The sequence below is a fragment of the Pristis pectinata genome, chromosome 27 (assembly GCF_009764475.1).
Source record: "Pristis pectinata isolate sPriPec2 chromosome 27, sPriPec2.1.pri, whole genome shotgun sequence".
NCBI lineage: Eukaryota > Metazoa > Chordata > Chondrichthyes > Rhinopristiformes > Pristidae > Pristis > Pristis pectinata.
Window position 1 is genome coordinate 20,164,422 of NC_067431.1, and position 25,783 is coordinate 20,190,204.

At 45.0% G+C, this 25,783-nt stretch overlaps 2 protein-coding genes across 5 annotated transcripts in view; both read left to right on the forward strand.

The window, feature by feature from the left end:
* The first annotated feature begins 3,408 nt into the window (after positions 1-3,408).
* Positions 3,409-12,290, forward strand: atp5l (ATP synthase, H+ transporting, mitochondrial F0 complex, subunit g). Its single transcript, XM_052039962.1, has 3 exons — positions 3,409-3,563; positions 9,187-9,347; positions 12,105-12,290. Exons 1-3 carry the CDS (start codon positions 3,500-3,502, stop codon positions 12,201-12,203), a joined length of 324 nt encoding a protein of 107 aa, XP_051895922.1. The 5' UTR covers positions 3,409-3,499; the 3' UTR covers positions 12,204-12,290.
* A 7,396-nt stretch (positions 12,291-19,686) lies between these two features.
* kmt2a (lysine (K)-specific methyltransferase 2A) overlaps positions 19,687-25,783 on the forward strand; it is a 126,143-nt gene continuing 120,046 nt past the window's right edge. For all 4 annotated transcript variants that reach the window (XM_052039673.1, XM_052039675.1, XM_052039676.1 and 1 more), the window contains exon 1: positions 19,687-19,885. In XM_052039673.1, the coding sequence (XP_051895633.1) occupies positions 19,703-19,885 (183 nt within the window). In that variant the 5' untranslated portion in view covers positions 19,687-19,702. The remainder of the gene's footprint in view (positions 19,886-25,783) is intronic.

Genomic DNA, 25,783 nt, shown 5'->3' on the forward strand with positions numbered 1-25,783 from the left:
ATGGAGGGAAATAAACAGATAGGACTCTGATAAAGGGTCTCGACCCGAAACGTCGACTGTTTATTTCCCTCCACAGACGCTGCCCGACCCGCTGAGTTCCTCCAGCGCTTTGTGAGTTCACATCAGAGGACAGTCGGCGAGGAATTGGGAGGGCACAGGAAACAGCCAACGAAGGAGCGAGACCAGGTTACTGGAATCTGGAGCAACGAACAATCTGCTGATGGAAGTGAGCGGGTCGGGCAGCGTCTGTGGAGGGAAATGTCCTCTGATGTTGGTTGGCCTGCGCGTGGGGCTGACGAGACCCAGCCCTCAAATGCTGTCCGACCCACTGAGTTCCTCCGGCAGATTGTTGAGCTGCAAGGGGTTATGTGTGGGATCGAATGGGAGGTGAAGAGGAAAATAAGACATCGGTGAGGTCCGTGCGTTTGCTGTTAATCACACGGAGATGCAGGGTTTAGTGGAGAGTCAGAAGCGGGTTAAACAATTAGCGAAGATCAGGCGGGAAGATTGGGCACCGGAATATCAGCGGTGGAGGAGTGAGGTGAGAAGCTCTCACCGAGTGGTGCTGAAGATCGGCAAGTGTTTCCCACTCGGGACATTCTCTCTCCTCTCCTCTCCCATCGGGTAGAAGATACAGGAGCCTGAGGGCACCTACCACCAGGCTCAAGGACAGCTTCTACCCCATTGTGATAAGACTATTGAACGGTTCCCTTATACAATGAGATGGACTCTGACCTCACGATCTACCTTGTTGTGACCTTGCACCTTATTGCACTGGACTTTCTCTGTAGCTGTGACACTTTACTCTGTACTGTTATTGTTTGTACCTGTACTACATCAATGCACTCTGTACTTACTCAATGTAACTGCACTGTGTAATGAATTGACCTGTACGATCGGTATGCAAGACAAGTTTTTCACTGGACCTCAATACAAGTGACAATAATAAACCAATACCAATAGCCTTGATCTTCAAGGACACCCAGGAGTGGAAAGCGCCACAGCACGTCTGAGGAAATGTCCATGTTGAACTGTATTTGGGAAGGATGTTAAGCACGTTCATGGAAAACTGTCCAGATAAATATGGCCTGAAGTGGGAACTGCGACACACTCGGCTAGTTGAAAGCACCTGAACCAGCTTGAAAGCTGATTATGTCGGACCGTGGCCATCCTGTAAAAATGGTGGTGGGGGGGGATTTAAGTGTAATTTGGTGATTATAGACTCCTTCACCAAGTGGGGGGAAGCTTTCCCTTCCTGGTGAGAGATGGCTGAGGTAACAACAAGAAAGATCAACCACAACAACGAGGGGAGAATTGGAAATCAAAATGGTGTTAAGTACTGTACATAATTATTAGCTAACATTACAATAAGTGTCAATGATGTTCATTTAAAACTTTATCTTCTGCATCATTCATCGCAAAATTGTGAGATATTTATAATTCATTGCAAAATTTAACTGTGAGCTGTTTATGACTGTTCTGAAAGTAGGCATGCTTAAGACATTTTATGGAGTTATTTAAAATCAAAATCACAAGATCACAAGGGAGCAGAAGCAGGCCATTCGGCCCATCGAGTCTGCTCCAAGGAAAGGGAAATAGAAATGAGAAATGGGGAATGGGGGAAGAAAAAAAAACTATTCTAATCCCAATTTCCAGCCTTGTCCCCATATCCCTTGATATCCTGACTATTTAGATATCTATCTATCTCCTCCTTGAACGCCCCCACTGATCTGGCCTCCACTGCTGTACGTGGCAAGGAGTTCCACAAATTCACCACCCTCTGGCTAAAGAAATTTTTCCTCATCTCTGTTTTGAAACTGTACCCTCTAATTCTAAGATTGTGCCCTCTGGTCCTGGACTCACCCACCAAGGGAAACAGCCTAGCCACATTTACTCTGTCCTTTCCTATCAATATTTTAAATGTCGCTATGAGGTCCCCTCTCATTCTTCTGTACTCCAGCGAGTACAGTCCAAGAGCCGACAAACGCTCCTCATATGTAAGCCCTTTCATTCCCGGAATCATCCTCGTAAATCTCCTCTGAACCCTCTCCAACGTCAACACATCCTTCCTAAGATGTGGGGCCAAAACTGCGCACAATATTCCAAATGAGGCCTCACTAGTGCCCCTTAGAGCCTCAACAACACTTCCTTACTTTTATACACTATACCTCTCGAAATGAATGCCAACATAGCTTTCGCTTTCTTTACCACCGATCCGACCTGGTGGTTAACCTTTAAGGTATCCTGCACGAGTACCCCCAAGTCCCTTTGTACTTCCGTGCTTTGGATTTTCTCTCCTCCTAGATAATAATCTGCCCACTTATTTCTGCCTCCAAAGTGTACAACTGCACATTTCCCTACATTGAATCTCATCTGCCATTTCCTTGCCCATTCTCCTAAACTGTCTAGGTCCCTCTGCAACCTTCCTATCTCTTCAATACTCCCTACTCCTCCCCCTATCTTGGTGTCATCCGCAAACTTAGCCACGAAACCATTTATTCCATCATCCAAATCGTTAATGTACAAGGTAAAAAGGAGCGGTCCCAACACCGACCCCTGCGGCACACCACTAGTAACCGGTAACCAACCAGAACGAGATCCTTTTATTTCCACTCTTTGCTTCCTGTCAACCAGCCAATGCTCCACCCATTCTGTTATCCTACCCGTAATTCCATGACCTCTCATCTTATTAATCAGTCTCTTGTGAGGCACCTTATCAAAGGCCTTTTGAAAGTCTAAATACACAACATCTACCACCTCTCCCTTATCCACTTTACCTGTGATTTCTTCAAAAAACTCCAATAGGTTGGTCAGGCAGGATCTTCCCTTCACAAAACCACGTTGGCTAGGACCTATCTTGCCTTGCGCCTCTAGGTATTCCGTAACCCCGTCTTTGAGGATAGATTCCAATAACTTTCCCGAAATGCTCGAAATCAGATTAAAATGGTGACTTTCAAAGTGGAGGTGCGTAAATAACTGAGAATGATTTATCTGCAGGGACGTGGAGAATAATTGGGCAAATGGGCTGTGGAAGAGTGGAACTCCGAAAGCCAAACAAAAAGCTCTGCAGAAACTGAAAATCTGAAATGAAAAAGAGCTAGAACAGACACGATGGGCTGAATGACCTACTACAGTGCTGAGAAAGACCCAGAAAGTTTCATTCTTACTTTTGAAATAGTTGTTAAACTATTTTTATGTTTAATGTACCATTTAAATTACAATGAATTAAATGATGGTTAATGCTTTTAGTCCTATTTTACATGCTTTAGTTATTATTTACCTGCACTGAGTTAACACTTTTAATGAAAAGTTGTGTCCCAGAAATTACTTGAATCCGGACCCTGAGATAATGCTCAGAGATTGAGGTGGCCAATGATGCGCCTGATGGGCTATCGTTGAAAGTAAGAGCCCGGTGTATTGTGGGCGGCGCGGAGTCAGGCAGAGAGACGGACACCTGGAAGCCGGGGACTTGGGGCAGGCCGCGGAGGTGACTTTGGAGATGGCGGAGGCAGCGCGGCGGCTGGTGCAGCGGGCGGTGACCGGGGCGCCGGCGCTCGCCAGCGGTAACTGACGGGCGGGGGACTGAGCGAACGAAAGGGGGCGGCGGACGCGCACGGGTCCGGCCTCACAAGCGGGGCCGCGGGCCGTCTCCTCACGGACCCGGAGTCGGGCCCCTGTCACCCGCCTGTGGGCCTGGGAACGGGCGCTGTCGTCGCCACAGATCCCACTCTATGACCCCCTCCGTGTTCTTTAAGACCTCCCTCTCCCTCCCTCCCTCCCCTTCCTCTCCCCCCCTCCCTCCCCCTCCTCTCCCTCCCTCCCTCCCCCTCCTCTCCCTCCCTCCCTCCCTCCCCCTCCTCTCCCTCCCTCCCAGTCCCTCCCCCTCCTCTCCCTCCCTCCCATTCCCTCCCCCTCCTCTCCCTCCCTCCCATTCCCTCCCCCTCCTCTCCCTCCCTCCCATTCCCTCCCCCTCCTCTCCCTCCCTCTCCTCTCCCTCCCCTTCCCTCCCCCTCCTCTCCCTCCCTCCCTCCCTCCTCTCCCTCCCTCCCTCCCCCTCCTCTCCCCCCCTCCCTCCCTCCCCCTCCTCTCCCCCCCTCCCTCCCTCCCCCTCCTCTCCCCCCCTCCCTCCCTCCCCCCTCCCTCCTCCCCCTCCTCTCCCTCCTCTCCCCCTCTCCCTCCTCCCCCATCCCTCCCCCTCCTCTCCCCTCCTCCCTCCCTCCCCCTCCTCTCCCCCTCTCCCTCCTCTCCCCCTCTCCCATCCCTCCCCCTCCTCTCCCCCCTCCCCCATCCCTCCCCCTCCTCTCCCCCCTCCCTCCCTCCCCTCCTCTCCCCCCCTCCCTCCCTCCCCCTCCTCTCCCCCCCTCCCTCCCTCCCCCTCCTCTCCCCCCCTCCCTCCCTCCCCCTCCTCTCCCCCCCTCCCTCCCTCCCCCTCCTCTCCCCCCCTCCCTCCCTCCCCCTCCTCTCCCCCCCTCCCTCCCTCCCCCTCCTCTCCCCCCCTCCCTCCCTCCCTCTCCTCTCCCCCCCTCCCTCCCTCCCCCTCCTCTCCCCCCCTCCCTCCCTCTCCTCTCCCCCCCTCCCTCCCTCCCCCTCCTCTCCCCCCCTCCCTCCCTCCCCCTCCTCTCCCCCCCTCCCTCCCTCCCCCTCCTCTCCCCCCCTCCCTCCCTCCCCCTCCTCTCCCCCCCTCCCTCCCTCCCCCCCTCCCTCCCTCCCCCTCCTCTCCCCCCCTCCCTCCCTCCCCCTCCTCTCCCCCCCTCCCTCCCTCCCTCCCTCCCCCTCCTCTCCCCCCCTCCCTCCCTCCCCCTCCTCTCCCCCCCTCCCTCCCTCCCCCTCCTCTCCCCCCTCCCTCCCTCCCCCTCCTCTCCCCCCCTCCCTCCCTCCCCCTCCTCTCCCCCCCTCCCTCCCCCCCCCTCCTCTCCCCCCCCCTCCTCTCCCCCCCCCTCCTCTCCCCCCCTCTCCCCCCTCCCTCCCTCCCCCTCCTCTCCCCCCTCCCTCCCTCCCCCTCCTCTCCCCCCTCCCTCCCTCCCCCTCCTCTCCCCCCTCCCTCCCTCCCCCTCCTCTCCCCCCTCCCTCCCTCCCCCTCCTCTCCCCCCTCCCTCCTCTCCCCCCTCCCTCCCTCCCCCTCCTCTCCCCCCTCCCTCCCTCCCCCTCCTCTCCCCCCTCCCTCCCTCCCCCTCCTCTCCCCCCTCCCTCCCTCCCCCTCCTCTCCCCCCTCCCTCCCTCCCCCTCCTCTCCCCCCTCCCTCCCTCCCCCTCCTCTCCCCCCTCCCTCACCCTCCTCTCCCCCCTCCCTCACCCTCCCCTCCCCCCTCCCTCACCCTCCTCTCCCCCCTCCCTCACCCTCTCTCCCCCCCTCCCTCACCCTCCTCTCCCCCCCTCCCTCCCCCTCCTCTCCCCCCCTCCCTCCCCCTCCCCCCTCCCTCCCCCTCCCCCCTCCCTCCCCCTCCCTCCCCCTCCCTCCCCCTCCCCCCCCTCCCTCCCCCTCCCCCCCCTCCACCCCCCTCCCTCCCCCTCCCTCCCCCCCCCCCCTCCCTCCCCCCCCCTCCACCCTTCACCCTCCCCCCACCACCCCCCACCCTCCACCCCTCTCCCTCCCCCCCCTCCACCCCCCTCCCTCCCTCCCCCTCCACCCCCCTCCCTCCCTCCCTCCCTCCCCCTCCTCTCCCCCCCTCCTCTCCCCCCCTCCTCTCCCCCCCCTCCCCTCCCCCCCTCCCCCCCCCTCCTCTCCCCCCCCTCCTCTCCCCCCCCTCCTCTCCCCCCCCTCCTCTCCCCCCCCCTCCTCTCCCCCCCCCTCCTCTCCCCCCCCTCCTCTCCCCCCCCTCCTCTCCCCCCCCTCCTCTCCCCCCCCCTCCTCTCCCCCCCTCCCTCCCTCCACCCCCTCCCTCCCCCCCTCCCTCCCTCCCCCTCCCTCCCCCCCCTCCCTCCCCCCCCTCCCTCCCCCCCCTCCCTCCCCCCCTCCCTCCCCCCCTCCCTCCCCCCCTCCCTCCCCCCCTCCCTCCCCCCCCTCCCTCCCCCCCCTCCCTCCCCCCCCTCCCTCCCCCCCCTCCCTCCCCCCCCCCTCCCCCCCCTCCCTCCCCCCCCCCTCCCCCCCCTCCCTCCCCCCCCCCTCCCCCCCCTCCCTCCCCCCCCCCTCCCCCCCCCCTCTCCCCCCCCTCTCCCCCCTCCCTCCCCCCTCCCTCCCCCCTCCCTCCCCCTCCCTCCCCCCCTCCCTCCCCCCTCCCTCCCCCCCTCCCTCCCCCCCTCCCTCCCCCCCTCCCCCCCCCCTCCCCCCCCCCCCTCCCTCCCCCCCTCCCCCCCTCCCCCTCCCTCCCCCCTCCCCCTCCTTCCCCCCCTCCCCCTCCTTCCCCCCCTCCCCCTCCTTCCCCCCTCCCCCTCCTTCCCTCCCTCCCCCTCCTTCCCTCCCTCCCCCTCCTTCCCTCCCTCCCCCTCCTTCCCTCCCTCCCCTCCTTCCCTCCCTCCCTCCCCCTCCTTCCCTCCCTCCCCCCTCCCTCCCTCCCCCCTCCCTCCCTCCCCCCTCCCTCCCTCCCCCCTCCCTCCCTCCCCCCTCCTTCCCTCCCTCCCTCCCTCCCTCCCCCTCCTTCCCTCCCTCCCTCCCCCTCCTTCCCTCCCTCCCTCCCCCTCCTTCCCTCCCTCCCTCCCCCTCCTTCCCTCCCTCCCTCCCCCTCCTTCCCTCCCTCCCTCCCCCTCCTTCCCTCCCTCCCTCCCCCTCCTTCCCTCCCTCCCTCCCCCTCCTTCCCTCCCTCCCTCCCCCTCCTTCCCTCCCTCTCTCCCCCTCCTTCCCTCCCTCCCTCCCCCTCCTTCCCTCCCCTCCTCCCTCTCTCCCCCCCATCCTTTCCTCCCTCTCTCCCCCCCCCCCTCCTCCCTCCCTCCCCCCCCCCTCTCCCTCTCCCCCCTCTCCCTCTCCCCCCTCTCCCTCTCCCCCCTCTCCCTCTCCCCCCTCTCCCTCTCCCCCCTCTCCCCCCTCTCCCTCTCCCCCCTCTCCCTCCCCCCCTCACAGCAGTGCTGTCTTATCATAAACTTGTCTGACTTTGGTCACACAAGAGACTGCAGATGCTGGAATCAGGAGCAACCCACAAGATGCTGGAGGGACTCAGTGGGTCAGGAAGCATCTGTGGAAGAAAGTGACAGAGACCCTTCACCTGGACTGCTACCAGTCCAGATGAAAGGTCTCGACCTGAAACATCAATTAATTTTGGCCACTGCTTGGCCAAATAATGATTGGTGAGGCTTCCTATGGAATACTGGGACTTAGATTTGATAGTGATAACCCTTCCCAAAGACTGGCCTGTAAAAATGATTTGGAGCAATTGAGCCTTTTTAATGTTAGTATGAAAAATTTGTAAGCTGTTGTATTAATCAGTGGGTCAGGCAGTCAGTTGTACATTTCCTTCCACAGATGCTGCCTGACCCATTGAGTTCCTCCAACAGTTTGTTTTTTGCCCCAGATTCCAGTACCTGCAGTCTCTTGTGTGTGTGTCTCTCTCTAACTCCAAGCTTGGGGATATGTCCTTGAAAACCCTGTTTGAGAGAAGAGCTTGCTGCTCTTTGGGGTTGAAGGATGACTAGTTAACAGGAAACATAATGGGCCAAATTCACCTCACCAAACTGCAACTTGTAAGACATTTTTGGGATCAGTGCTGCGGTGTTTGTTACTTACAATCTATATTAATGACTTTGTTGAAGGAAGCAAATATTATGTATTCCGGTTTGTTGATACAAGAATAGATGAAAAGGAAAATGGGGAGCTGGACACAGTCTGCAAAGGGATCCAGATAAGTTAAATGAGTGTATAAAAAGATAGAAGAAATGTGAGGAAGGGAAAACAAGTAAAGCAGGATACTATATAGATAAAATGAGTCTATTAAATGTTGGTGCTGAGTGAAATTTGGGTGTCCAGGTTCAAGAAATGCAAAGTTAGTGCACAAGGTACAGCAAGTTATTAGGAAGACAAATGGGGTGTTAGCCTTTGGTGCAAAAGGGATGGAGTGTAAAAATGAGGAAGTCTTTTTACAACTGTATAGGGTGTTGGTAAAACTGCACCTGGAGTACAGAGTACAGTTTTCCTCTCCTTATATGTAGAAGGATTTAATTGTTCTGAGGTGCTGATAGGTTCACCAGATTAATTCCTGATGATGAGGGGTTGCAGACCTGAAACATTGACTGCTTCTCTTTCCATAGATACTACCTGACCTGCTGAGTTTTTACAGCATTTCTGTCCCTGCTTGTGGGGCAAGAGTCTTGTTTATATTGGGGGGAAAATTGAGCAGAATGAACATGACCTTTGTTCAGAAAATCCGGCGGTGATCTCACTGAAATACACGTTTCTATGTGAGCTTGATAGAGCAGATGCTATGAGAATGTTTATCAAGTGTAGGAGCCTAGAGTTAGAGTGCACAATCTCAAAATAAAGGATTGGCCACAGGACTGAGATACAGAGGAATTTCTTCTCATGATTTTGAATAATTTGGAATTTTCTGACAGACAGTTGTGGAGTATGTTCAAGGCTTAAATACATTTTTGGATTTCAATGGAATCGGGCAGGAAAATGGAGTTGAGAGTAAAGGTAAAATCAGCTGGTCTTGGGAAAACTGGAAGAAAGGTGCTGTGACCAATTTAAAATGGCAGTAACTATGCATAATGCTGTATCATGTAATTGATCATATCTTGATCAGAGGTTGATCACTGCAGCAACTGTTCATCTTTGGCTGTTCGTGTATTTTTAAACCATTATGTGTCACTAAGCTTTTAGTTCATTGCATATTGTATGTCAGTGAAATGTTTATATGGCGGAGAAGTGGGGTTATATGGGATGATTTGCGAAGAACAGTATCAAAGATTATTCAGTCATAAGCATGTTACATACATTGTTTGCTTTCTGAACTTGGGTAAAGAGAATAGTCACAGGTTGAAGTGAGTGATTTACCTCTGTTTTTGGGTTGCACTTGCAGGGTATTCTGGCATCAGGAGACTTGGAAAATGTCTGAAAGAGGAATGATTGAATTTCCCACCAGTTGCTTTGTAGTTTTTCCACTTAAATTCTACTGAATATTGTGTTTTGGGTATTCTTTATCATATTTTTAGACAACTGCTGGCCTGTATTTTCCATATTTGGTGTGATTATCCAATTGTCTTGTTTCACTGGTGTTGGTATTGTATTCTTACCAAACCTGGCTGCATATTTGTTTTGCAGCTGCTGTGAAGTACTCAAGGCCTCGTCTAGCTACCTTCTGGAAATATGCTCGGGTAGAGCTGAGTCCTCCAACCCCTGGTGAAATCCCTGTGGCTGTTGAAAGCTTCAAGGGCCTTGTTGCATCATTCAAGGCTGGGAGTTACAAACAAGTAACTGTCAAGGTAACTAAGAGTTAAGAAGTAATTTTTAATCATGGCAGCTTCAGTCTGTGCATTGAAAGATAAAAACGCACACTTGCGGTAATTTGTCACTTATCAAACTGACTTGCACAGTGTATCTAGTTTTCAGTTCATTACCTTGCAGCCGCTTAACGGAAGAGTTTCAAAAGTATAAATCCTCTTCACTGAAAATTTTATGTAGTTGATTTCTTTTAAAATTATTTTGTAGCCTTTAGATTACAGTAACTCATGTTTTTACTTTTGTTGTATTTGTTTCTTTGCCCAGTTCCTATCAATCTATTTACTAATCACTCTGATTGTGGAATTGGCTTGCACCATCAAAACATTTCATAGTTTGAAATACTATCAAATCTCTACTCCAAAGAAATCTGTTTCTCTAATCTCTCCAAATACAACTGCTTCATCGTTGGTATCATTTTACATCCTCTCCTACTTCAATGCGTTGTCAAGGATTAATACAGTGTGATGCTAGAAGCAGCCACATTATTCTATTTGGTGGCTAGCCAGTATTTTGTAAAAATTTTGCATAATTTGTTTTTGTAGTTGACCTCTACTAGCAAAGCTAAGGATCCCTTGTGCATTTGTAACTATCTTCTCTGCTTAAGATTTAATGGTATCCATCTCAAGTCTTTGTTTTACCCCATTAAAATTGTATAATTTCATTCATATTACTTCTTTTCTGTGGGTTCCTACCGACAGTCACAAGGAATCCTAGTTTATTTGTCAATAGGTTGTTATATACTTTATTAATTTAAACATAATGGAACTTTAAAGTTATCACTTGGGTAAGAGTGGTCGGCAAGATGCTCTCTATCTCTTATTCCCAGAGATGCAGCTGAAGACTGCTACAGTAACGTGTTTCTGCTAAATGCGCTTAAGAGATGCACTAGTTGTTTAATTTATCCCACCTTTTTCTTGGCCTTTACAATCTGGTTGATACTGAGAGCCCTTTCTGGCATGGAGACAGATGAAATACCTTCTGTGGTCCTGCTTGTATGATTGATTTTCATTTGGCCTAAATTGCAATGTAACTTTGGGGAAAACCTGAATACCAATATTAAGATATTGTACATTGATTTGAATATCAAGCAATAGGATGACTTGATGAATGAATAGTTAGCTTGGAAACAAATGGTAGTTCCAGTTTGTCAGCATCTGCTGCTGCTGGAAGAGAGATGTCACTTAATGAACATGTTCAGCCTATCCTAGCAATTTACTAAGAAAAGTAACATTCTCTTTTAAATTCTTTATTTCATTTTAAATTAATGTTAAAAGTAATCTGATAGGTAATTGCACCATCTGGTATCGGATGGAGCTATAAGGTTCCAATCTTGTTATCTGTGTGGTGGTGAACAAGCTTATGTCTACTCTGGAGCAGGTAATAAGAATGGGGTGGTGTCCCTGGGTGAAAGAAGACACTGGGATCTGCCAGCTTTCTTATTCATTGCTATCAAATAATTCCTACTGGAAAATATGTTGACTGGGGAAAGTAATAGAATGTATTTCGTATCCCTACTCCTTATTCCTCCATTTGTCAGGTCCCTTGTCATCATTTCTTAGTTCCTATGAAAATGTGCCTACTGATCCCTCTGGAACTTTTTCCCATAAAGTGGGGACAAGATAACAAACTCTTTTTGTGAATGCTGGCAGCCCTGGCTTCTAAGTTGTAATGCAAGAGCGTGTTTCAAAAGAAGTCACTTGTTCAAGCTAATTAATTTAGTTGCATTTCATCAGGTCTTGTTTTTGTTAAGTGGTGTATCCATGTGTAATGAGTGAACATCTATGTTTATGTGCAATATAAATATTTCTTAGTAGAATTGAAGTATTTAATTTTCACAAAGTGCAATCTCATAGCCAAAGTGATATGATATAAGCATATTTTTCAAAGTTTCCTGACTCCCATAGCTAATCTGTTATAATAGTTTCACTTAAACTTGAGATTAATGAGAAAATTGTTGTGACATCCCTTTTCACTGAGAAGATATTATTTTTCAGAGTTTGTAGTCTGTCATTGTTGTCTTTCTCATTCATATGTAAATAGTCTGTGCCATCTGCTCTTGCCGGCTGACATTGCAGGTTCTGGAATGAGGACTGGTTAAATAAACTATATAAACTATATAAATCTGATATTTGGATCTCATCTTGTGTAAGAACATTGAAAGAAGACAAATATAGGAGGATTCAACTTCAGAATTGTGAAATTTCATAGCTACACAATTTATTTAGGTCAGTCCTGGGTGAATGAGTCAAAATTGGTTTGATTTCCCCTCCCTACTAATAATTGGATCTTAACAAATGTTGTTTAGAGGACAATTTTTACACAGCTGTTTCCCGTGATTTCTAAGGTTTACACTGTGCAAAGAAAGACCAGCTGAAGGGGTTAATTTGCATATGAATTGAGATGTCAACAATAGATAACAGTTTGAGAATTGAATTCAAATCTCCAGGGTGGTTTCATGTTGGAAAGTGTCAGTATTGAAAATCCTTTTTTTAAAAAAATGGGGATGAAATTTTTGTTGCCTATAAATTTATTACATTAACAATCAACATTTAGGAAACTTAATGTCCTTGAGGATCAAACACTTGATATCCATGTTAAATTCAAGGCTTACAGTATTGTGTTGTACTCTAGCTAGTTCTTTCTTGGGACCTAACTCTCTCTCCTTTCCACAATCTTCAGGCTTTTAACATTTGAACATATTATGATTGCATTCATTTTTTCCTTTATCTCTTTTGCAGGATGCCGTGAGGAATACACTGGTGGCCACCGAAGTTCTGATGTGGTTTTACATCGGTGAGGTCATTGGCCGGGGAAGCTTGATTGGATATAATGTCTGAACTCCCTTCTTGACCCAGCATTCCATTGTATATGAATGAACATAACAATATTTCAAAAATAAATAAACCTATTATTAAGACTTGGAACACTGGTACTGCCTTCTGCTTCATGCACTGCACTTTTGATGAATCATTTTATGCTTATCACGATGTGTGTAATGGGATATTTTTACGTTTCTGACACTCACTGGCAGACTGTGGCACTACCACTAGATTTCAAGGAAGGCACAAGATCCATTTATTTCACTCCAGTTATGTCAAAACACTAACTGTAGCCAATGCTGCACTAGGGTGATAATTTAAAAACTGCCCTGAATTAGGGGCAGTTCCGTTCTAGCTTCACTGGATTATGTGGGCATTGGTAAACAGATTCACTTGAAGTTCTTAAGAGGCATTGTGGATTTTTGTCTGTTGTAGTTTGACATCCATCTGGAATCTCAAAAGCTGAAGCAGTTGCCCAAAATGTTTTAAACCTTCATCTAAACATCTTATGTCCAATGGTTAGAAAATAATATGTTGGTGGATTCTGATTATTGATATTTCACTAATTTGCCTTTCATCTATTATTTGGTCCAAAAATATTTTCTTTTGATGCTCTGGAATAAAAGGAAATAATGTGGGAAGGATTTTAACACTTAATTGTCAATCTTTGGAAGTTTTAGGAAAGGAAGGATGTTTGAGCTACAGAGTTACTGGTGCACCCTCTTTGCTGGACCTTCATTAGCTGGAATTGTGGTGAGATGAGGTAAGTAAAACTTGGTTTGTTGGGACAATGAAGCTAAAAGTTCTACCTTTTGGATTGTTTAGAAATATGGAATCTCTTAAAGATAAAAGGGTGGTGGTGGGGGGTGGGACAGTTGTCTTCCTGTGGCTTTTTTGCAAGCTGAAAATTTTAAGGTGAGCCTTAATTTCTTGGCTGTGCATCAGTACAGGAAACAGTACATTTTCAGGAAGGTGCATTTACTGTGTTTAGAGGGAACAAGTGAATAAAATTTAAGAAATTGTTGAATGTTGTAAAGGGCAGGGATGCAAGAGGAAGTGCCCCATACCCACCCACAAAGTGAAACTTCTGGTATACTGGGGGATAAATCCACATGTTAGCTTTGTTGAAGGAGATGGCTTTTGGTGTAAAGGGAGTTTTATTGGAGATGTCTGACAAATGAGATCAAGAATGTCAGTGGGTGAAGAACATGGGACAAAAGGCTGTCTGACACTGGCAATATATAAGAATATATTTTGGAAGAATTGAAAAAGACATGGGTCCAAAGTGTTGAGAAGATCTGAATATTGTGATTTCTCTTGCCCATTACATGGCAATTGGAGGATGTGGGCATTGAAAATTGTGATCATTGTGTGGTGTGCTTATAATGTGCTGCATTGAATTTGCAACAGTGATAAATAATAGATCTAGGAAAAAGTGAGTTGGGCTTCAGTTACTGCTAACCACTAGTAATACATTCCTAGCATAGCTGGAGTTACTTAATTAGTTTCAACAGTTCTGGAATGACAGCAAGAGGTTTTTATCCCCCAGGACTGAGAGTTTAAAAAGAGAGTGGGCCATGTGGATAGTTGAAATGTACACTGGGCCCAATGCTGCATGATTCAGTGATTAAACACACTGATTGTTATTGAATCTTGATGGGATTGCCTCAGGTTTTCCAGTCTTCTGATTAATACCTATTCAGTCATGTTCATTGATTTCCTCAGAATATGGTCTGCCATCTGCATAACCTTTCTGGATAAGATGCTGCAATCTCTGTGTGCTGCCAGTGTTGGAATATTGCTACCTACCACTATGAAGTACTTGAGCAAACAAGAAATACTGGTATTTCCATTGGGATACCCAAATGCAACTTTCACAATTAGTTGTGATTCTCTAGTTAGTTAGTGTCTGTGACTTCTCTGCAGCTATCATCATTTACCATATAACTTCTTCCCAGCATTTTCAACAAATGTGAGTATCTGTGTTTCTAGTATTTTGGAATTGGGATGCAGTTTATTGGTGGTTGGGCTGATATGGAAATCCTTGGGATAACCAGTTTTGTACATAATTTGAATTGATAGACTCAGCCATATCCCCCGCTCCCCCAACCCAAATCAAACACACATGTCATGCAAGTAATCCTTGATTGTACTTTACTGCATTGCAGGTTCTCGGATTGTAGATTTAAGTTGTGAAATAAGGTTCTCCCTGGTACCACTCGCTTCATTTTCTTCTAAAGGTATTATATTCTTCTGAAGATATTGATTCATGAAGCAGTTTCATAGCTGTTATCTGGTAAAGACAGTTTTTTAATTCCAAATAGAACATAAAGTATTTATCCAAGTCCTGAGCCCCTTCTGGCAATCATCTAACATGTAGGTTTACTTCATTACCTGCCATGGATCTCTATCTCTTGAAACCCTTAAGTCTAATAGATTTTGGGACACAATCCAGTCCTGGAAAGATTGGTGCATCAGTTTAATGTAATATCAAACCAGGGCAGTTTTTGAGTTGGCATTAATGGCACCGTTCCTGACAAATTTCTGACTGGCATGCACTGAAAATCCTATTAACCAGTGTTTGCATGAAGTTATTTGTGGGATCCTGCAGCAGTTGCCAACTTCATTTGCTGTACTGCAAAGTAATTTGGAGTACATTAAGTGCTTTGAGAGGATTTTAAAAACAATTTTGGATTAGGACTTTGTATCACTTAATCAGTGAGTTATGATTCAGGACCAACACTCTTTAAACTGTTAAATGGTGAAGAGGGCCTGCTATTTCAAGGCAATTTTTTAAAAAAGCTAAAAGTGGGTCTGTGACCTTTATTTCCTCCTCATACCTACATTTATAAGGTACTCGGACACCTCGGTGCATTGCTCGCAACTTAAAAGCTCTCAAATATAAAAGGTGAGGTTGTACCAAGAGATCGTTGAGCAAAGATGAATTGGAAAGCATCCTGGATGATTGTCTGCATTAATATTGTAAACATCTAAGAGTTATCGTTATCAGTTTAGTCTAGGCATGTAAATGCAGCATAAGTTCTCCATAAAGGTCACAGTAAATTTTTGAGTGTCATCTTTACATCAAGGGTATATTTTAAGTACAATTTCTACCAGGTACATAAAAAATGTGACTCAGTTGAAGGAGGCTACAAATGCTGCGGTGCTCATGAGCAAGACTTGAAAAATGGCTTAAATTTTTGTCCAAGCTAAAGCGAAACATCTCACAATGCACTCATCTTTTTCTTTCTCCCCTGGCCTTCTCCATAATTCCATTACATTTGTTAACATTAGACTTGCTCTGTTTCCATGCCCCAGTTTGTTCTTGGATATTGTATCCTTGCTAGTGAATGGTTCCATGAGGCTACCAACCTTTTGAGTATGAACCAAATGATTTTTGCTTGTGTACAAAATGACATTTTTAAATTGAGAGGACCATTACTAAGGCAGATTTTTTTTTGATTCTGCATGCCTCGTGCTTGTATGTACTTCTCTGTAGGATTTTGTTCAGGATACTGGCTTTTTTCTTCATTGTGAATGTATAAAATTTAATTGGCATGTTCCCTTAGCCTCCCTGTGTGAGACCAACTAACTACATAAATGAAGTTCAAAACTGAACACTGGCTTCACATAATTGTTCATTTACTTACTGACCATGGTGGGGATCAATGTTACTTATTCTACATAGCTCATGTTAGCACATGATTTGATGTTCTTTTGCTGTTCCTGTTACTTCCCTGTTCCAAATATCAAGTTAGGTAAATTTTGTTACTTGATTTTTTAATACTTTGAGCTTATTGTGAGTTCTAGGGCAACTTTTACATATTTTAAGTTCAATTGTGCAGTTGTTTTGTGGATTGACCAATTTAAAGTGCTTGTGTTGCTCTTTCAGCTTTTGCACCTGGCCACTTAACACTTTTCTAGATTCCTGAAATTGGAGCACTGTATATCATTGCCTACAGGCCAACTATTATTGTGAGAATGAACCATACAGACTCATCTAAGTACTAAACAAATAATTCGAATAGACTTGAAAATTTACAACACAGGAGGAGGGCATCCTGTCTACTGGTTGATTAAAGAGCTACCTAACCTAATCCCAGTTCTTGATCCATTGCCCTCCAGGCAGTGGCTCTTCAAAAACACATCCAGGCATTTTTTAAAAAATGATGTGAGGCAGTTTCTGCTTCTACCACCAGTGAGCTTCATACCCCTACTAGCGCTTGGCTTAAAAATAAGCTCTTCCCTCTAATCCCTCTGCCTATTAATTCTTTAACATCTCAGCTAAGGGAAGTAGGTTCCTGTTTATTTTGCCTGAGTTTTTCTTTCCTCTATATTGTTTATATATTTATGTCAATGAAGTTTGCCCTCTGCTCCAAAGAAAACAACCACAGCCTATTCTATCTTTCATTCTGGCTATGACTTTACAGTCCTCGAGTCTCATCAGCCTCTAGTGTCATAATCATTCAGCACGGAAGTAGGCCCTTCGGCCCAACTCGTCCATGCCGACCAAGCTGTCTGTTTGAGAGAGTCCCATTTGTCTGCATTTGGCCTACACCCCTCATGTACCTGGCCAAATGTCTTTTAAATCTCATAATTGTACTGCCTCTACCACTTCCTCTGGCAGCTCATTCCATATACCCTCCACCATCTGTATGGAAAAAGTTGCCCCTTGGGTTCTTTTTAAATCTTTACCCTTTCACCTTAAGTCTATGTCCTCTAGTTTTAGACTCTTCCACCCTGGGAAAGATTGTGACCATCCACCTTATCTACACCCTCATGATTTTGTCACCCCTCAGCCTCCCGCACTCCAGGGGAAAAATGTCTTAGCCTCTCCTTGTAGCCCAATCCCTCCAGTTCCAGTAACATCCTCTTGAATCTTTTCTGTACCCTTTCCAGCTTAATGGCATCCTTCCTATCGCTGGGCAACCAGCACCTAGCAGGTTTCCTCATAACATGGTAATGAGAACTACAGGTACTTTAACTGTGGCCTAACAAGCATTGAACACAATTCCATAATATCTTTTCTGCTCTTAGATTGTGTTTTGACGAACAAAGGAAGGCATTTAGTATGCTTTTTGTTTTAACCACCTTTATCAATAGATCTTGCTATCTTTTAAGCATGTAGCCATACGCTCTATGCTTCTCATTATCCTCTCATTCATTCACTTGTTTTATTTTCCCGAAGTGTATTTCCTTGCACTTTGGATTACATTCTGTTTGCCACTTTTCTGCTTATCTAACCAGATGATCTATACTCTACTGAAGTTGAATGCTTTCCTCCTCCCTGCAAACCATATGGCCAACTTTTGTATCATCTGCCAACTTCTTTATTATGCCCCCCTACATTTAATTGTGTGTCCCAAAGCTGTCTGAAAATTTAGTGTTTTGGAGAGCAGCAAGGTGGCAATTTAGGTCCTAGCCTGTGCCATTAGCTGTCCTCCCCAGGGAGCCAATGCTGCTATAATTGGTCTTGGCTTCCTTCCCACTGCCTTTTGTGAGAGAAGTGATCATATGATAAATTCCTCCAATAGTGAAGGAAGGTATACGCTTTATGCTTCTGCTGGGTTTCACCTATTTACCATGCTACTTAAACTCTATCATTTACAAAATATCCTTGGTGAAGAAATAGCTGAAGCACGTGAAGATTATTGATACCCATGGAGAAGTTCATGGCAATTTTCTGTAACTTGAAGGGTGAGGAGTGAATGCAGTGTTTTTGTACACATCTATCATATAGAAATATTGCTAATCCTTAATAATTTTTCAGTATCAACAACTTGCTTCTCAAAGCAGAGAATTTACCTGTAATTTGTATGCAGCAAAAATCTGGGAAATCATCAGTATGCCAAAGTGGTGTTACACCAGTTACAGCAATGCATCCAACTGACAAGAGAACTGATACTTCCCACTGCCTATCCAACCCTTCCTAGCATTTAGGGCATTGGCTTTCAGCAGGAAAACTGGAGCTTATTGGGAAGAATGCTAACCAACAGGTCTAAGCCATGGTCTGCTACCAACTACTTATCAGGTAGCTGGCTGATAAGTTATTAGTGATGCTCTCAGTGATTTATTGGTTTTATGAAGCTCTACTTCACCATCCTTGTTTTTTTTCCCCTCCAGTGTTTGGAAAGTAGGAAGTTTGTTCCTTCCCACTTATGAACTTCTTGCACTTGGTTTAGAATGGGGGGGGGGGGAGGAGGAGGATGGGGGAAAAGTGATTGTTGTATTGAAGTCCTTACTGAAATCTTTAGGCATGTTATGGAAAAAAATAACATTTGTCTTAATATGTTCTAGGCAGGTGGCCATTAAGATGTGCTTCCTACCTAATAAGAATTGCATGGTACTTTTTGAATTGACTACCATGCAGCTTTTTTTAAAGATTTCCGGGGGAACAGAAGGTTGTCACTGCGCAATCAATGGAAAATTTAAACTATTCTTCCCTCGCCGCGAAGGGGGACATTGCGTCCAGACTCTGCTCTTATCAATAGATGATGGTGTGTGGGGCGGGGGGCTTCCATCTGTTCCTGTGTTTAACTTTAAAAGCGTCTGCGTCTCAATTTGCATCTTAGCCCAGCCCTGTTTCTCTCTCTGCGTTGATGCTTTCCAAGTTGCGCCACAGCACACTGGCAGCTGGAGTGCAAGTACTAGAAGTGTTAGATTTGGATACTGCTGCTATCTTAACTCAGAACTTCCACAGGGCACGTTTATTCCGTCTGTGCCCACGCCAGAAAATGGTCTTAACTGCAATTTGCACGCATGCAAACGCAACATTAAAATGACATTTTTGGAATGGCTGCGTTTCTATGCAATGTTTCTACTAGTCCGTTCCATTTAGAGTGCAAGCAATTTATTTTTATTTCTAAATTTAATATTTTCCAGTAATTCATATTCTAGAATTCCCCGTGGACCCTGGACAGTGTATAACGGCGAATTATTATTAGTTGACACCATATCTGCTCTACGTTATTCTGTTGAGATAACGATGTCGTAATGTGGCCGAGTGCCCGACTCGTGTATATTAAAATTGTACCTATTTACTACCGCTAAGTGTTGAACTATGCTGATACAGGGTTAACCGTGTCTCAGCCCCGGCTGCTGATTATTGAATAATTTCTCGAGGGACAGTTGCGACGTATCAATTATTTATTCAGCATCCTGTGGTTTTCCTTGGGGGCACAGAAGGCTGAATTTTAACGTCGCCTCTTGTAGCAACACGTGTATCCATCATACTCCAATTCAGGTTCTGGGGTGAACGATTGAGTCCCTCCTCCTTTGGTCCCGGAATCCTGAATAGTGCAATTTCAACAGCCCATTTATTGGGTGCTGAGCTATTCAGGTTACGGGGTAACCAGCCCTGTCCTGCGTCTTCCCTACGGCTCCTCCCTCCGGTCCCGGAACGTGAATGTGGCACTTGCCTTCCGGCGACGGCAGCTGCGCGGCTGCTGCGCAATTCAGAGTGCGGGGCGGCGGTCCTCCCCACCCCCCCTCCCCCACACACAAACAGACTCCCTAAAATGGCGCACACAGCTCGGACTCGTTTCCCAGCTCGGCCCTGGAAAAAATCAGGACGCTCGCGTATCCTGGGCTTGAAAAAGGATTTTAAACACGGATTCGACGCTGCACTGCCAGTCTCTGCAGCTATCGGCAAAAACCTTCACAAGTTCCATGACCTCTTCGGAGAAAGCAGCAGCAGTGAGGTAATATTTTTTTTGAGAGAGAGAGGGAGAAATTTTTTAAATAGTCCTTTTGAGGAATGCACGGGGAAATAAATAGATATAGTGTTTACTGAAGTGAGAAAACCTCAGTGAGTGCGAAGCTGGTGTTGATCAGGACCGGCCTGTGTGACAGATCTGACATCCAGGCACCAAGAGGGGAGGTGGTCGGATTTTTTTGGGGGGGGGGCAGCAAAAAAAGACCCGTTTTCTTTTGGGAATTTGTTCTCTTTTAAAGTTTCACTTTTATTAGAATAATAAAATATTGCATTCTGCAATATATTCATGTTACGTTGCCCTGAGCTGGAGTTGCACCCTGGCTCCTTCTGCATTTCTAATCACCTGTTTGGCGGGCTTTCCTCCAGCGACCGCCATCATGTTCATGATGCAAATTCAGCTCGGCTTTTTTTTATATATCGCCCTTGCACTCACTTCATGCTACTTACTTTCAATGCCTATGTATGCAAATGTGCATTTTAAAATTGCATCATTAATTTTCCATTCACCGTATTTTTTTGCAGCATTTGCAAATATCCGGTCATCAACTTCAGACTGAAATTAAATTTTTTCTCTACGTCCAGTAGAGGCAGGGGTTTTTTGGGGTAAGGGTTGTAGTTGTTGGTACAGTCTCATTAACCTTGACTCATGCTTTTGAGTTGACGGAGTAAAGTTTGCTTTTTAATTTGGTGAATTCTCAGCAAACCTTTTCCTAACCACACCCCCTCTGTCCAGTATTTCAGTGCTTGTATGATTCATTTTAGTATACTGTTATAACTCGATTCAGATTGAAACCTGAGTAATTTGGGTTGTTGCAGTTTTAAATGAAAAAGCCCCTTTTTGGCACTATTTAAAACAAACTTAATTCCTTACAAGTAATTGTATGGAGCAGTTTGTATAATGCTGCAGGTAATAATGCATTTTTGCAGAATGTGTATCAGCCCATTTTGGTTGGGGTAGTGCACATTGTCGTTCCTGTGGTTTTGGGTATAGTTTTTGAGACACATTTTAACTAGTTTAGTGGGATAATAGTTACTGGCATTGAAGAAGATACATCACAGACTTGAACTTCCAGCAGAAGTACCATGTCAAGGGACTTTGATTTTAATCTTTAAGTGTCAAAACACTTAATGCTTGTATGTATAGATGTTTGTCTTAATGTCCTTACCACAGTAAAGAGAATTTCTTAAACATGTTTTCAGGTGGGTATGGGTGTGGTAGAGTGGTGGGGGGAGGCACCATTGTAAAAATTAACAGTTTTTATTTATTGTTTATAATTAAAGTGCAGGGTTAGTGCGGCAGGAAAAAACATCTTGAAATGATGTGCATCAAATAAATATAGGAGCATGCCAAGCCATCAAAACTGCATGAATATAATTTGAAAGTGAGTCTAATAAAAACTATTAATTGTACATATTCATGACTAAATATTTAAGAAAAGTCTATAGCTAAGCAGATCTGGAGCATCCTTTTAAAGAGCATGCAGATCGTATTTCCTGCTTTCTACTCATCATGACGTATCACTTAATTACCTTCCGTGCAGAAATTGACAGTTTTCTGAATTTGCACATGCTGTCTTTTAGAGCAGTATCTTGGGTTTGATGGGAAATGAAGACGAGGCCAACTTCAGTTGACCACCGTGAAAATATTCAATCCTTTCTCAAATTTTCTTTTTGATATTATTTAGCTGATTTGTATGTCTGAATGTGGCAGGTGATTTCGTTTTGTCAGAGGCCATCACTGGCTTGATCCTTGCCTTAACTGATCTGTATTACCCAGATGCACCTTCATTAACATTGTTAGAAGCCAAGTTTTGGACCCCTCTTCCACTTTTCACAGCCTTAATGTTGGAATGCTGGAATTTGTGGTATGACCTCTGACATTGCTGAGATCATCTAAATCCAGTGATAGAACCTGAAATAATCATTTGTATGGGAGAGATTCGCAATTGCTGAACACAAGTTATTAGGGATGGAGTAAAAGTTTTCAGAAAACCCAGGCAAAGTTATCAGCTTGACCAAGGCCATAAAGCAATAAGTTTTATACTTTAGCTACATTTATAACATCTTTGGATGAAGTTTTTCTGCTTTACTTTCTGATCGTAAATAATCATTTATTGCCCCGCGCGCCCCCCCCCCCACCCCCCAAATCATTCACTGATTTTGGAGACCAAAATGCTCCATTGGTATTGCAAATGTCTTGTATATCAGCAGATGCCAGTTCCACACTTCTCTGATGTCTAGAGTCGATAATCTAGCCCAATTTTATTTTTTTTTATTTTACTGACACCCCCACCCATCAGCAGTTTTCAGGACAAGTCACTGTGGCTGAGATCAGCTGGTGTACTATGATACTGGTGATCAAACATGGGACCTTTAAATCTGAAAGGTGCAATACATAGGATGGCATGCTGAATAATGTGCTTGCAAGGTTAATTTTTTTTAAAGTGAGATTTCAGTAGATCACAATGCTGCTCTTGATCCTGTTGAAATCCTTTATTTTTACAATTTGCCAGTGCATTTTTAAAATAACATCGATTACCTTCTGTCTCTTATTGATGTACTTTTCACTTGGGTTTAAATCTGAATCATCTTCAGTAGTGATTCAGGAGTTACATCTCTGGAAGTGAATTTATTGATCTGCATTCAACACATTCTAACAAAATCTCTCCAAAGCATTGCTGTATTAACTCAGAAGAAAGGTTGTAGATGTTTTATCAGTATTAGCAAATGGGATGCATAAAAGTACTGGATACTTGAACAAAGGGAAAATGCTGGAAACATTCAACAGGTCAGCCAGCATCTGGAAAAAGAACCAAAACATTAACTGTTTCTCTGCTCACAAATGCTGAGTGTTTCCAGCATTTTGTTTTTTGATTTTAGATTTCCAGTGACTGCAGTATTTTCACATTCTAGAAACTTTATTGGTTGAGACATAGAAGGCAAAAGCAAAGTGATATAGAACTATATAAATGATTAGGCTATAGCTGGAGTAATTTGTACAAATCTGGTTGCCATACTGCAAAATGGATATGATGGGATTGGAGAGGCGATTTATGAGGATGTTTCTAGGTCTGCAGAATTATAGTTAAGAGGAGAGACTGCCAAGGTTAGGATTATTTCCTTTCGGACAGAGCAGACTGAGCAGAAATTTAAGTGGTATAAAATTGAGGCCTAGATGTGGTGAGTAGATGGATTTATTTCCTTCCAACAAGTTATTAACTAGGTGATGTGAATTCAAGTTAATTGATAGAAGGATTGGGGGAGTGTTAAACTTTTTTTCACTTAATGATTAACAGGGGTCTGAAACTCACTACCTGGTAGGTTGGTGGAGGTAGAAACCCTCAGCAAATGTAAAACAAGTACCTGAATGCACACTTGAACTATAATCTGCAAGGCTATAGTTTGACCAATCAAGTGGAATTAATTTAGTCAATTTTTGGTCAGCATCAAGATGATGGACCAATTGGCCTCTGCTTCTGCTGTGTTTTGTGTGATTAACACCGTAGTTAATGTTTGAAGGCTTTGATGTGCCTCTTGCCAGAAAAAGACGTGCTTGGGATCAGCTGAAGGTTTTCTAAATTGTCCTCAGCAAATAGATTCAATCTGAAAATAATGGGTTCCTACAGCATTGAAATGTTGCATCTAAGCTTTTGTGACACAGACTTGAGAGGCACTAAGATCTGTCATAAGGTGCACCCCAGCTGAATGGACACCTGCATTTATTGCCAATATCTGCATCCTTAACTGTATAAAATGAGAAGATTATTGAGATTTAGCCCTTGTGATTGCAGTAACAGCCACCTTGAGTAGAGCTACAGTTGGAATTAGTGTGGCTCTAAGCACATGGGGAGTTGTATGACCCTAGTACAACATCTTGCTCTGCATATTCACAATTAGGATTGCCAGAGCTCCCTGGATGATGAGGGCTGTGAAGGTAGAATAAGGCATAAAGGAAGTTTAATATTGCGAAAAGCCTAGAATAATATAGGCCTTGGGGTGAAAGGGAAATTAGAAGAGCAAAGAAAAGACATGAAAAATACTGTCAGATAAAATCAAATAGAATTTCTGATACATTAAGAGGATCAGTAAGGAAAAAGTAGTGTCTATTAGGGGCCAAAAGAATGTGGGTGAGGCTCTTAATGAATAGTTAGAGGGGGCTAGTGTCGATGTAGAAATGTGTGGAATAGTGGATGGGATGAGTAAAAGTAGTAGTATTAAGGGCTTAGCATCGTTGAAAATGGATAAATGGCCAGACCTAGATGAATTGTATCCCATGTCTGTTAAAAGAAGCAAGAGCAAATTGCTGAGGCTCTGATCATTTAACAGTCATTTCAGCCTACAGGAGAGGTTCCAGGAAATTGTAGGGCTGCTAATATGGTATTGTTGTTTGAAAAGAGAGGAAAAGATAAACCCCATATTACAAGGCAGTTATCTTAACTTTGGTTGTGGGCATGTTCTTGGAATCAGTTCTGAGGGATGATATAAATCTTCATTTAGATTGTTTCAGGAAAATTGAGGACAGTCAGCATAGATTTAAGGTCTTGTCTAGTTGAATTTATTTTGAGGAATGCTATGAGGACAGTTTTTATATGGTTTACATGATTTTGGGTAACGTGGTGGTGTGGCATTTGGTGCTGCAGCTTTGGGGAGCTGGGTTTGATCCTAAGTTCTGGTGGTGTCTGTGTGGAGTTTACCCTGTGACTGTGTGAGTTTCCTTTGGCTACTCTAGAGTGCTCCCACATCCCAAAGATGTGCTTTTAGGTTAATTGGCTGCTGTAAATTACCCCTTATGTTGGTAAGTGGCAAAAGAATTGGGGGAGGGAGATTGAGCATGTAAGAGATTACGTTGCAGGGCTATTGGGAAATAAGAGAGGGCAAATGAGACTGATAAGATTGTTTTGTGGGAGCTTGCAGGGTCTCTAGGCCATATGGCTGCCTCCTGTCTTGGATGAAGTAATTAATTTAGAAAAGCTTTTAACAAAGTCCCACACAGCAGACTGATCGGAAAAGTTATTAGAACAAAAAGCTGCACATGCTGGCAATCCGAAACAAAAGCAAAATGCCAGAAGCACTTAAAGATCAAGCAGCATCTGTGGGGAGTGAATAGTCATTTTGAGTCGAGGATCTTTTGAGAATATCTTCCAGCATTTTCTGTTTTGGTCAGAAAAGTAAATTTGCATGGGATTCTAAAGAGTCTAATTTTAATCCAAATTTTGTTCAGTGGCAGAGAGTAATGTCGGGGAGGTTGTTTGCATTGGGGGTTGCCAGGGCTCAGTATTTGATCCCTTCTTGTTGTATGTATTATTGACATATAAATATAGAGGATAATACAAAGAACTTTGATACAAAAATTGGCCACACAGTTCAAAAAATAAATCGCTGGAAAAACTCAGTGGGTTGTGCAGCATTTGTGGAGGCAAAAAGATGGTTGACGTTTTGGGTGGAGACCTACATCAGGACCAATTAGGATGTTGTTGAAGAGCAGTAGAAAAACGGAGAGATTTGCAGAACTCTTTTCAAAGAGAGGAAGAACACTTCTCTAAAATGGGCAGCCTTAGAGAGAATCACAGTGGAATAGTATGGAGATATGAGACAGTAGATGCTGAAATTTGGAGCACAAAATAAAATGCTGGAAGAGCTCAGTGGATCAAGCAGCATCTGTGAGGGATTGTTGACGTTTCGAGTTGATGCAAGATTTGCTCAACTAATCAGATACACGATTAAATAATTGCAAATAAATATAAATGAGAGGATATTGGGAAATGTAGAGTAACAAAGACTTAGGAGTGTGTGTCCACAAACTTTAAAAGTAAGGAAGGTAAGCTGATTTAATGATGTGCATAAAATGCTTCTCTTTATTTGCAGAGACATAGAATATTAGAGT